The sequence below is a fragment of the Pongo abelii genome, chromosome 2, assembly GCF_028885655.2.
Source record: "Pongo abelii isolate AG06213 chromosome 2, NHGRI_mPonAbe1-v2.0_pri, whole genome shotgun sequence".
Taxonomy (NCBI): domain Eukaryota; kingdom Metazoa; phylum Chordata; class Mammalia; order Primates; family Hominidae; genus Pongo; species Pongo abelii.
In genome coordinates, this window is record NC_085928.1 from 101895214 (window position 1) to 101907974 (window position 12761).

At 49.4% G+C, this 12761-nt stretch overlaps 1 protein-coding gene across 3 annotated transcripts in view; it reads right to left on the minus strand.

Moving 5' to 3' along the window:
• The window catches only part of NISCH (nischarin), a 37785-nt gene extending 25313 nt beyond the window's left edge, over positions 1 to 12472 (minus strand). Inside the window, exons 1-3 of one of the 3 annotated variants that reach the window (XM_002813641.6) lie at positions 12208 to 12469; positions 10013 to 10096; positions 9096 to 9278 (exon numbers count right to left, since the gene is read on the minus strand). In XM_002813641.6, the coding sequence (XP_002813687.3) occupies positions 9096 to 9278; positions 10013 to 10096; positions 12208 to 12300 (360 nt within the window). In that variant the 5' untranslated portion in view covers positions 12301 to 12469. Of the gene's footprint in view, positions 1 to 9095; positions 9279 to 10012; positions 10097 to 12207 lie in introns of all 3 variants that reach the window. The other 2 variants (XM_063722077.1, XM_009238932.4) reach the window with 2 other exon arrangements.
• Between the last annotated feature and the right edge of the window lie 289 nt (positions 12473 to 12761).

The following is a 12761-nucleotide window of genomic DNA, read 5'->3' on the forward strand; positions in this document are numbered from 1 at the left end:
AGTCGAGCCTGGGCAACATAGCAAGACCCTGTCTCTCAAAAAGAAAAATGAAATCACCCTCCTGGATGACAGCCCCTATAAGGGGATAGGGCTGGAATTTCTGGAACACACGGAAAGTTGAGAGAAAGTAAGGGCCACCGGCTCCTACTAAGCAAAGAGAAAGCTTTCACTTCTAAGGAATCTCAAAGCAATTTGTGTAATAATTTTGCTCTTTAGGGCACAGGAAGTACATACTGCTGCAACACTTTCTACTTGGTTTTCCAGGCTGTTCTTCACCTTGGGAGGGAGACTGAACCAGAGAAGAGCACAGAAATGCCTCAGCCCCCAAACCTAGCACACGGGCCTCCTCAGAGAGTTCGCTGGTCAAACGGTGGGCTCTTGAGTAAAGGTGGGCAGAGTAAGGCCTCCCCATGCCAGGAGGAGGCGGGGTGGGGTGTCAGTGGCCCGAGCCCACATGCCCTACCCCATCTGTGCTGAAGGGACTTGAATTGCTTTGGGGTGCCACAAATGTCTGAATTGAAATGTATTTTTTTGAAGGACATTCTTGGCTGGGCATGATGGCTCACCCCTGTCATCCCAGCCCTTTGGGAGGCCGAGGCGGGCGGATCACTTGAGGTCAGGAGTTCAAGACCAGCCTGGCCAACATGGTGAAACCCTGTCTCTACTAAAAATACAAAAATTAGCCAGGCGTGGTGGCACATGCCTGTACTACCAGCTACTCTGGAGGCTGAGGCAGAAGAATCACTTGAACCCGAGAGGTGGAGGTTGCAGTGAGCCGAGATTGCATCATTGCACTCCAGCCTGGGCAACAAGAGTGAGACCCTGTCTCAAAAAAAAAGAAACTTAATATCAGCTATATTTACAAACTGTTAACACTCACCCTCCCAGTGTGTTACTGACCAAGAGATCAGCTGCACCACCTGCCCACCACCTGCCGGGATTCTGTGTTGGTGTGCAGCTGTGGGCAAAGGTTTGAGCTTCACGTAAACACTAGCTGGGCTGTGGTCCTGCAACTTAAATTCTGACTGAGCATGCCTGCGCACATGCCCTGCAACCAAGTATACTTCAAAACACATACACCTACACTCAATGCAAACCCCAGGCCAGGCCTAGCTGCTTTGGCTTGGCACACGCCCAGGCAGTGCTTATCTGTGGGGCACTAACCAGCGAGTGAATTACATGTCACTGAGGCCATCCCCAAGTGTGGCTGAGACACACATGCTAAGGGCTGGAATCCTTGTCTATTTTTTTTTTTTTTTCTTCTTGAGACGGAGTCTTGCCCTGTCACCCAGGCTGAGTGCAATGGCGCCATCTTGGCTCACTGCAACCTCCGCCTCCTGGGTTCAGGCAATTCTCCTGCCTCAGTCTCTGGAGTAGCTGGGATTACAGGTGCGTGCCACCATGCCTGGCTAATTTTTTGTATCTTTAGTAAAGAAGGGGTTTCACCATGTTGGCCAGGCTGGTCTTGAACTCCTGACCTCAGACTCCCAAAGTGCTGGGATTACAGGCGTGAGCAACCATGCCCGGCCCTCCTCGTCTCACTTTAATTTATGTTGGTGATGAAGCATTCTAGCAGGAGTCAGGCATAATATGTGTGATTCAACTTTAAGCTAAAATTCCCCATTGTTGGATTCAAACCTCAGCTTTAAATGAAGAGTGTTGCAAGACTGTAAGTTCAAAAGAAAATCTGTTATAATTCACAGCCTCAGTACTTTGCAACTAAAACAAATTATGGAAATAAATTGGATGCTAAAGCCAATGCTAAGATTGTAACAGTTCAACATAGCCCCTGATTCCAAATTTTGAAAAGGATCTTTGTTCTAGCCAACTAACTTTAAAAGAAGACAACAATATAAACACCTTTCAAGAGAACTGAATTCCTTTTCTTTCCCGAACCACCTAGTAATGGCTAGCACGTGGTCAGCCCTAACCTCAGGCCCAACACTCTTCTAAGCCATTGACCTTCACTGCACAGTCTCTTGCAGGCCTCACAAGGACCCCAGCTCACCAGCCTCCAGCTCACAGGCAGGTTAAATGACTGACTTGGACTAAACTTTGGGAAGCAGGGGTGGGAGATAAACTCGCCTCTGCCTGCCTCCAAGTCCACCACAGTTGGAGATCCTGGCCCACATGCTGTGCTAGAATTCCAGGTGGGATTCCATTTCACTGAGTTTGGAAACCTCTGTTCCAGGGGTTCTGGGATGAGGCCTGTCACCACGAGTCCAGGAGGGTCAGGACACAGCAATCTGAAGAGCAGCACAGCAACAGGCCAGTGCCGCAGTGTGCCCCTCACTCACACAGGCGGCAACCCCTGCACTCCCACCTAAAGTGGGCTGGTAAACAAGTAGTGCTTTCTTTCCTTGTTATTAAAATCCACACCGCAGGCTGGGTGTGGTGGCTCACGCCTGTAAACCCAGCGCTTTGGGAGGCTGAGGTGGGTGGATCACTTGAGCCTAGGAGTTCGAGACCAGCCTGGGCAACATGGAGAAACCCCATCTCTACAAAAAGTAAAAAAATTAGTCAGTATGGTGGCACATGCCTGTAGTCCCAGCTACTTGGGGGGTTGAGATGGGAGGAGTGCTTGAGCCTGGAAGGTCGAGGCTGCAGTGAGCCGAGATGGTGCCACTGCACTCCAGCCTAGGCAACAGAGCAAGACCCTGTCTCAAAAAACAAACAAAATCCATACAGGAATATACTGTTATAAATCTTTGTGACCCTGGATTGGGCAATGGTTTCTCATATATGATACCAAAACACAAGTGACCAAAGAAATTGATAAATTGAACTTAATCAAAATCTAAATCTTTTGTGCTTCAATGAAGACCATCAAGAAAACGAAAAGATGGCCGGGCACGGTGGCTCACGCCTGTAATCCCATCAATTTGGGAGGCTGAGGCAGGTGGATTACCTAAGGTCAGGAGTTCGAGACCAGCCTGGCCAACATAGTAAAACCCTGTCTCTACTAAAAATACAAATATTAGCCGGGCAGGCTGGGTGTGGTGGCCCAGGCTGTAATCCCGGCAATTTGGGAGGCCGAGACAGGTGGATCACCTAAGGTCAGAGTTCAAGACCAGCCTGGCCAACATGGTAAAACCCCGTCCCTACTAAAAATACAAAAATCAGCCAGACGTGGTTGCGTACGCCTGTAGTCCCAGCTACTTGGGAGGCTGAGACAGAAGAATTGCTTGAACCCAGGAGGCGGAGGTTGCAGTGAGCTGAGATTGTGCCACTGGACTCCAGCCTGGACGACGCAGTGAGACTGTCTCAAAAAAAATTAGCCATGCATGGTGGCAGGTGCCTGCAGTCCCAGCTACTCGGGAGGCTGAGGCACGAGAATTGCTTGAACCCCAGGGGTGGAGGTTGCAGTGAGTCGAGATCACGCCACTATACTCCAGCTTGGGCAACAGAGCAAGAATCTGTCTCAAAAAAAAAAAAAAAAAAAAGACAACTCACAGGATGTGAAAAAGTATTTGCGTGTTTCTAAAAGTCTAGTAGCCAGAATATATAAAGAACTCTTACAACTCAACAACAAAGATAATATGATTTTTTTTTTTTTTTTTTTAGATAGTCTTACTCTGTCACCCAGGCTGGAGTGCAGTGGTGTGGTCTTGGTTCATTGCAACCTTCGCCTCTCAGGTTCGAGCCATTCTCGTGCCTCAGCCTCCCGAGGAGCTGAGATTACAGGCAGACACCACCATGCCCGGCTAATTTCTGTATTTTTAGTAGAGACAGGGTTTCTCCATGTTGGCCAGGCTGGTCTCTGGGCCTCAAGTGATCCACCCGCCTCAGCCTTCCAAAGTGCTGGGATTACAGGCATGAGCCACCTGCGCCTGGCCCAATCTGATTTTTAAAAGGACAAAGAATTGGATACTTTTCTCCAAAGAAAATATGCAAATGGCCAAATATCACATGCAAAGAGGCTCAGGCCAGGTGTGCTGGCTCACACCTGTAATCTCAGCACTTTGGGAGGCCAAGGTGCGTGAATCACTTGAGGCCAGAAGTTCGAGACCATCCTGGCCAACATGGTGAAGCCCCTTCTCTACTGAAAAAAATACAAAAATTAGCCAGGCGTGGTGGTGCATGCCTGTAGTCCCAGCTACTCGGGAGGCTGAGGCATGAAAATCGCTTGAACCCAGGAGGCAGAGGTTGCAGTGAGCTGGGATCACACGCCTGCACCCCAGCCTGTGCGACAGAGCGAGACTTTGTCTCAGAAAAAAAAAAAAAGAGGTTCAATAACATTAGTCATTAGGGAAATGCAAATTAAAACCACAATGAGATACCACTTCACACCCACCAGAACAACTAAGATTAAAAAAAAATGGACAAGAAGTGTTAAGCAAGAATGTGGGGAAATTAGAACCTATACACTGCCAATGGAAACGTCAAATGGTGCAACAACTGTGGAGAACAATTTGTTAGTTCCTCCAAAAGTCAAACATAGAGTTACCATATAACTCAGGTTCCACTTTTGGCTATATATCCAACAAAAATGAAAACATAAGTTCACACAAAAATTAACATACAAATGCTCATATCAGCATCATTCACAATGGCCAAAAATGGAAACAAATCTAACACCCATCCACTGCTAATAAATAAACATAATGTGGCATATCCAAATAATACACTATTACTCCGTCATAAAAGGACCAATGGATTCATGCTACAATATGAACAGACCTTGAAAACATAAGGCTAAATGAAAGAAGCCAGTCACAAAAGGCCACACACTGTACGATTCTATTTATATGAAATGTCCAGAACAGGCAAATCCATAAGGACAGAAAGTAGATTAGTGACTGCCAGGGGCTGGGGGAACAGAGGGATGGGAAGCTCCTGCTAACAGGTACAGGTACCTTTTTGGGCTGATGAAATGTTCTGCAATTAGTGGTGATGGTCGCTCAACTTTGTGAATATACTAAAAATTACTGACTTGTACACATTAAAAAGAGTTAATTTTATGGTATGTAAATTATATCTCAATTTTAAAAAATCCACACCATGGCCAGGCGTGGTGGCTCACCCCTGTAATCCCAGCACTTTGGGAGGCTGAGGCAGGTGATCACGAGGTCAAGCATTCGAGACCAGCCTCTCCAACATGGTGAAACCCCGTGTCTACTAAAAATACAAAAAATGAGCCGGGTGTGGTGGCGGGCCATCTGTAAACCCAGCTACTCGGGAGGCTGAGGCAGGAGAATCACTTGAACCTGGGAGGTGGAGGTTGCAGTGAGCCCAGATCGTACCACTGCACTCCAGCCTGGCCAGTGAGAACGAAACTCCGTCTCAAAATATAAAAATAAAAAAATTCACACCATAGCCAAATAGGGTTCCCCGGGTCCACCCTATCCAATGTCAGCAACACAAGAGGCAGAACACATGTGGAACAATTTCAGAGAGGACACAGATGGTATAAAAGTTAAGAGAAACATTCCCTAGAGAGCTCCCAGCCTGGAGAAAAGGCTGACAAATCTTTAGGCCCCAAATGAAGATCTAATCCAGTGGTTTTCAAGTGGGGGGCAATTTTGCCCCCCAGTGGGACATTTGGCAATGTCTGGAGACATCTTTAGGAGACATCTTTAGTTACCATAGCTGGGTGGGGAAGTGCTACTGGCATCCAGTGGGTAGAAGCCACGGTGCTGCTAAACAATGCATGGGACGGCTCCTTACAGAAACAAATTATCCAGTCCAAAATGTCAACAGTGCTATGGCTGATCAACTGTGGGTTTAATCCAACGATGGGTTCAATTGCTTTTTTAAATCCTAGGATTTATATAACCTAGGGACCTGTTTGATAATACTAATTCCAAATATGTCAAAACTTCTACAAGTAGCGGAGCCTGCCTCAAACCAGAACCAGATGTAGCCGGCCCCAGGCCCATCTCAGGCAAACCAGTTTCAAAAGAGCAGTCCAGGCCTTTCTACCCTCAGAGCCAGGCACACCTGAGGAAGCCAGAGACCTCCTCTCCTCAAAGGCACAGGTCTCAAGCAAGGAATTAATACCGTCAAAGGACTGCATGTCAAGTTTCATCCCTAAATGGCTAACCAAAGCTTTCTTAAAGTACAATATTTCTTTTCTGTTCTTTTTTTTTTTTTTTATTTGAGACGGAGTCTTGCTGTCGCCCAGGCTAGAGTTCAGTGACACGATCTTGGCTCACTGCAAGCTCCACCTCCCGGGTTCACGCCATTCCCCTGCCTCAGCCTCCCGAGTAGCTAGGACTACAGGCACCCGCCACCATGCCTGGCTAATTTTTTGTATTTTTAGTAGAGACGGGGTTTCACCGTGTTAGCCAGGATGGTCTCGATCTCCTGACCTCGTGATCCACCCGCCTGGGCCTCCCAAAGTGCTGGGATTACAGGCGTGAGCCACTGCGCCCGGCCTTTAAAGTACATTATTTCTTAAAATACTAACCAGTAAAGTTTATCTGAAAGACTTGCATAAGGAATGCAAATTTTTTCTCACATAAGAAAGTGTAAAAATGTTTACAAAAGGGTATGTTGCTAACCCTATACTTGCTGGCATATGCTAAATAAAATCCAAAGCATATACACAGGTCCCATCTGTGAATGCTATCTACTTTTCCACCTGTCCCTGCCAAGCTCAGTGGCCCAAGGTTAGCACTGCCACCAAATTTCTAGGCTCTTTAGTGATCCAAGAAAGGTTCAACTGTCTTACTCTGAAAAGCCTTTAAATAAGTTTTTTTTTTTTTTTTTTTTGAGACGGAGTCTCACTCTGTGGCCCAGGCTGAAGTGCGGTGGCATGACCTCGGCTCACTGCAACCTCCCCTTCCCAGGTTCAAGCGACTCTCATGCCTCTCTCCTGAGTAGCTGGGACTACAGGCATGCGCCACCACGCGCAGCTAATTTTTGTATTTTTAGTAGCGACGGGGTTTCACTATGTTGGCCAGGCTGGTCTCGAACTCCAGGCCTCAAGTGATCTGCCTGTCTGGGCCTTCCCAAAGTGCTGGGATTACAGGCGTGAGCCACTGCACCTGGCCAAGAAAATTGTATTTTAAATACAGCTGGGCTTTTAGGACCATAACCCACAGGTTACTTCAAGGTGAGCCTGAAAAGGGAGTGGATTCTTCCCTGTCTTCATCATATAAAAGGAAAACAAGTAAATATAAATTATCTGAAAATCTATCACTCAAAGAAAACTACTCTTAGCATTTTGGTATACGTAAACCTTCTAGAATTTTCCTCGACAAATATGTCCATATCAACTTGTTTTTTGTAAAAATGAGACCATAGTCAGCCAGGTGCAGTGGCTCACACCTAAAGTCCAAGCACTTTGAGAGCCAGAGGTGGGAGGATTGCTTGAGTTCGAGTTTGAGGCCAACCTGAGCAATATTGCAAGACCCCATCTCTACAAAAAAATTTTAAAAATTAGCTGGGCATGGTGGCATGCACCTGTAGTTCCAGCTACTTGGGAAGTTGAGGCAGGAAGATCCCTTGAGCCCAGGAGTTTGAGGTTGCAGTGACCCATGATCAGGCCACTGTACTCCAGCCTGGGCAATGGAGTGAGACCCTGTCTCAAAAAAAAAAAAAAAAAAAAAAATAGTACAGCCATACAGTTGGATACTGCTTAAGAAAGTTGCATTTTTTTTGAGACAGTGTCTGCTGGGAAGACTGGTGTGCTGCTGGGATAATGATGGCGGAGCTGCAGATTTGTTTTTTGTTTATTTTCCCAAAGAGCTGGGATCATAGGCATGAGCCACTGTGCTCAGCCTGGCTGTACCCTTTGATTTTTTTTTTTTTTGAGATGAAGTCTCTCACTCTGTTGCTCAGGCTGGAGTGCAGTGGCATGATTTTGACTCACTGCAACCTCTGCCTCTTGGGTTCAAGCGATTCTCCTGCCTCAGCCTCCCAAATAGCTGGGATTACAGGCATCTGCCACCATACCCAGCTAATTTTTGTATTTTTAGTAGAGACAGGGTTTCACCGTGTTAGCCAGGATGGTCTCGAACTCCTGACCTCAAGTGATCTGCCCACCTCGGCCTCTCAAAGTGCTGGGATTACAGGCATGAGCCACTGCGCCTGGCCTGATTTTTTTTTTTTTAACCTCTTCTACTAGACTTTAGGGTTGTCCTTACTATTTTGTTACAATCCTGGAATGACTACCTTTGTTCATATATCCTTTTTGCAGTTGCCTGATTTTTCCTTAGAAGAAATTCTCGTAAATAGAACTGCTATTTAATATTGTGGTTTTGGCCAGGTGCGGTGGCACACGCCTGTAATCCCAGCACTTTGGGAGGCTGAGGCAGGCAGATCACTTGAGGTCAGGAGTTCCAGACCAGTCTGGCCAACATGATGAAACCCCATCTCTACTAAAAATACAAAAATTAGCTGGGTGTGGTGGTGCAAGTCTGTAGTCCCAGCTACTCGGGAGGCTGAGGCAGGAGAACTGCTTGAACCTAAGAGGCGGAGGTTGTAGTGAGCCGACATCGCGCCACTGCACTCCAGCCCAGGTGACAGAGCAAGACTCAGTCTCAAGAAAACAAATATTGTGGTTTCACGCTGCCTAAGTGCCCTTCTTAAAGTCTGACAACACATTCTGTCACCAGCAACCTATGAGAGTTGTTCCTCTGTCCAGGACGGAGTACAGCGCTGTTCTTTGACACACTCTCCCATCACAGGAAGGTGTCTACCCTCAACCTTAGCACCCTGGCAGCGCGGACCCTGATGACACGCCCCAAGATGGTGATATTCCACCATCACAGACTAATCCCTTAATTAGTTTTGAGCTATGAACCAACAACTCAACAATAGTTTATCCCAGGTGTCAGCTGTTTCTAATCCAGCCTCATCCATCTGGATGGAAACCTAGCTTAAACACCCACAGGCCATTTTTGCTAAACAAAATGCCTTGTGGTGGAGGAAAGCATCTCTGCGGCCACACTTAGTCTAACTTAAGGCAAATCTGTCAACTAACACGCTTCTGGCCACAACACATTCCTAACCAGGGTGACATTCCTCCATCTTCTAACCTAGGGTCAAATCCCAGTCCACCTCAAAGCTGAGGTCTCCCCTGGTTTGCTGCCTCAAGTTTGGCAGTTGTGGGTTTGCAGGCACAGGTGAAAACCCGATGAGGAACTTACATAGAAGTGAAAATGCAAGAAGTGGGCCAGCACTCTGGGGGTCACGCCAGGGAAGGCAGCCAGGAGTTTCTGGAGGTAGACCTCCAGATCCTTCTCCCTCTTCTCCACCAAGCTTCTTGAGTTTTTCCCAATTATCTTTTTAGGCGGAAGCAGATTTTTATCAATCTTTCTCTCTGCAACGAGCTGTAAAAAAACATAAGCACATCAACCACAGACTAAGAGGCTCTGTGCCTATGTGAGGCCAAGGCAAGAAGCTTGAGGGCAGGCGCTTGTCAGCACTTGCACAGCCCCTCCCTGCAGTAGTACCAAAATCAGTGACCAAACTAGTGCACCTGGGATTTGGCCTCTTTAAATCCAATTAGCATTAGAAATACCAGTACAATTCCAGACAAGGAATTCCATCTGGAGACTTTAGAGACATTCAGAAAAGTAACACCTTTTGCCCCTAAAATTGCCATCTTTTCCAAGCCAGAGTAAAAACCAATCAGGGCAGCGGTGTGTCTTTAAAACAGTTACGCTGCAAATGACCCAGAGAAAGAAAGCATCTCCAAAAGCAAAGAAAAGATGGAATCACAGCCAGATATTAAAGTACAGGCTTTGGAATAGCTATAGCTAGGTCGAACAAGTTCCAACCTGTCCCCTTCCCAGGAAACTGTCTGAGCATCTCATATCCAAGCTAGGACTGGAAATATTAAAACTGAAATTCAAATATGCTCCTTGAAGAGTGGCTCATGCTAGAGCTGAAGGCTAGCATTTACATGCTATATTAATGAACACAGTTATATTAACAAAGTGGTTTATTAAAGAACTATAGACATGGAACCTGTTTTGCCCTAAAACTAATATGTGGCACAATGGAAACTTGGCCTACAGGCCACCCAGCCCTGAGATACGTGCTCCCAGCTCTTAACAGTTACCTTTTCATGCAGGTCATGGAAGTCGCTGTAGCGGTGCTTTACTGTCCACTCATGGCTGCCATCAGTGACCTGGATGATGTAAACCTAAAATGGGAAACCAATAGCCCTTGTGGCAAGGGAGCCCAGCAACAAGGAGTCTCCTCCCCCAACAGCAAAAGCTGCAATTATCTTTCCCAATTATCTCCTATCAGTCTTTCTCTCTGCAACTCAGACCCACCCCAAGGCCAAAGTCAGGCTGCCCTTGCCCACCAGCCTCTGCACCTGACCCTTGCTGACCAGCAGGGCCCCTGTCAGCTTCCTCCATGGCCCAAGCACTAGGGCTGGGAGGCACATGAGACAAGCCTGTGGCTACATCCATCAGTAAGGAATGAAAAAGGTGATTACCACAACAAGTCACCTCTTTAGTTTTTTACCTCCTGCCTCTAGGTAACTCAAAACCCAACCGGAGCTGCAGGGAAGGCCATTTCTTCCAAGGGAGGCAGAGCAGGGCCAGTTCTAGTCTGAGCATCTCTGTTGTACTTCTTTCCAGGTGCCCTGACTACCTCCTGGAAGCAAGTCATTTTCCAACCCTTTCAACTGGTTCATGGCTGTGATTTCTGCTACTGAGCCAGGAGTCAAGGCACAAGCAGCCGATGTGGGGAGGGAGTGGTAGCAACTAAGCTCTATCAGGAGGCAATATGGCCTAGAGGTTAAGGAAGGCCTGGGTTAAAAACCTGGTTCTGCCATTTCCTGGCTGCAGCTTATGTGTCACTTATATAAGTAACTTGGAGCCTAAGTTCTCTCTGAGCCTTAGTTCCTCCATCTTAGAATCAAGGACCAAGTAAGGCAATGCATGTAAAATGCTTTGTACATGGGCCTGACCCATGGCAAGTGTTCAAAAGGTAGGTGTGTTAATAATATCGAACTCGGCACACCCGGAGACAGAGGATGGTAGGGTCCAATCTAGATCACCACCTCCCCCGACATACATGCAGAGGAGGGGCGCAGTCCAGAATAGGGAGAGCTTTTTGAAGATGGCCCTCTGGCTGAATGGGCCCACAGCTGATGGCCAGCCAGCCATCAGCTCAGAGACCTCACCCACCTCCTGCACCTAGTTTCCCTCTCCTCCCTGCAGCATGGAGCTGAAACCTCCTCCAGCCCTGAGGAGCAGCCATTTCTCCAGGCTGGCCTGTTGCTTCAAGATCCACCCCTCTCCTCTTCCCATCCTGCCTGTTTCCTTCCCCTTGCCTTCAGGAAAGGAGAAAAGAGCCAGAAGAATGGCCCTCAGAGGGAGAGGTTAGGATGAGGGCCAGGGAGGGGGGGTGCAGGCAGGGCCAAGGCCCCCACCCACTCCCTACCCTGCGGGAACAAAGGGGAGGAGGCAGGGAGGTGCTCAATGCCTAGTCGAGGGCCGGTTTTTGCCAGGCAGCCCGCCAGGCTCACAGGCCTGGCATCCAACCCCGTCAGAGTCGGGAACTACCCCCCATTTGTTCTCTGTCTCCCCCATAGCTTAGAAGTGTGTGTGGGCAGCTCGTTGCCCCATCTCGCTCCCACAGCCCAAAGTCACGAAGATTCCTAAGGTTTATAGGGCCTGCGCTTCAGCACTGAGACCACCCCCATTTCTCCATAGATGGGCTCCACCCCTCCTCCGTTCTTGTCTCCGCCCGACCCCCAAGGCATCTGTTCCCCAGGTCTCTCCTGCACTTCTCAGAGAGAATCTCAACCACCACCGCAGGCTCCCCAAATCAGGGTCCTGACGCCTTCTCTTTCTTCAAGGCCTGCGGAGCCTGACCCTTTTCCCTGATTCCATCCATCAGAGACCCTCTCCCCATCGCCCTCCTCCTGGACCCCAGTAACGGTCTCCCAGGCCGGGGCCCCTCCCGTCCTAGAGGATCTAGAGGGGTTCCGCCTCATCTAGACAGCTCCCTCCTCCCCAGGCCCCCTTTATCCCCAGATGCCGCCCCCAACCCGAGCCTCCCTTTCTGATCGCGTACCCTTTTCCAAACCGCCTCCCCGGGCCCGGAGCAACCATTCTCCCGGACCTGCGGGGCCCAGATCCCTTTCCTAGATCCCCCGTCCCAGCCCCCTCCTCACAATCGCAGACCCTTCTACCCGCTCCTCGGGGCTGCAGATCCCGGACCCCTCCCCAAGCCCCCGAGTCGGACTCCCGGTTCCAGCCACCACCCCCGCTTCGGGTGCCCGCGCCCCCAACACACCGTATAAGTGTCCACAAGCTCCGAGCCCACAACGCGCGCTTCCTTGGCCGGCTCGGCTTCCCGCTCGGGCCCGAAGGTGCGCGCGGTCGCCATGTTCGGGTCTCCGCCGCCACAGCAGCCCGGCGCAGACTGGCAGCAGTAGGGGGCGGGGTCAACGTCCCACCGCCCCGCAGCCCCCGCCGCTCCTCGCCCCCGCCGAGCGCTGCGCCGCCATCTTTGCCCCGCCTTCTTCCTGCGCCCTCGCCCCGCCCCTCGCGCGTGATTGACAGGGGCCACTCTGGGCGCGCGTGCGCGATGCTGGCTTGCGTAATCTATCTGCGTGGCGCCGCCGGCGGTACCCTGCGCAGCCTGCTAGAAACTGAGACCCCGGGTGGTGACAGCTCTGGGCATCGACCCTCAGTCCTCGGAAAGAGGGGACAGAAGGTCCCGAGCCTCCCAGGCTACACGAAGCAAGTCACTGCTTTTCCTGGCCTCAGTTTACTCCTCCGGATAAAGGAGGCCATAATAGTGCCTCACCTGGCTGTTGGGCTCTTTCTCTTTAGGGCAAGGCGGGT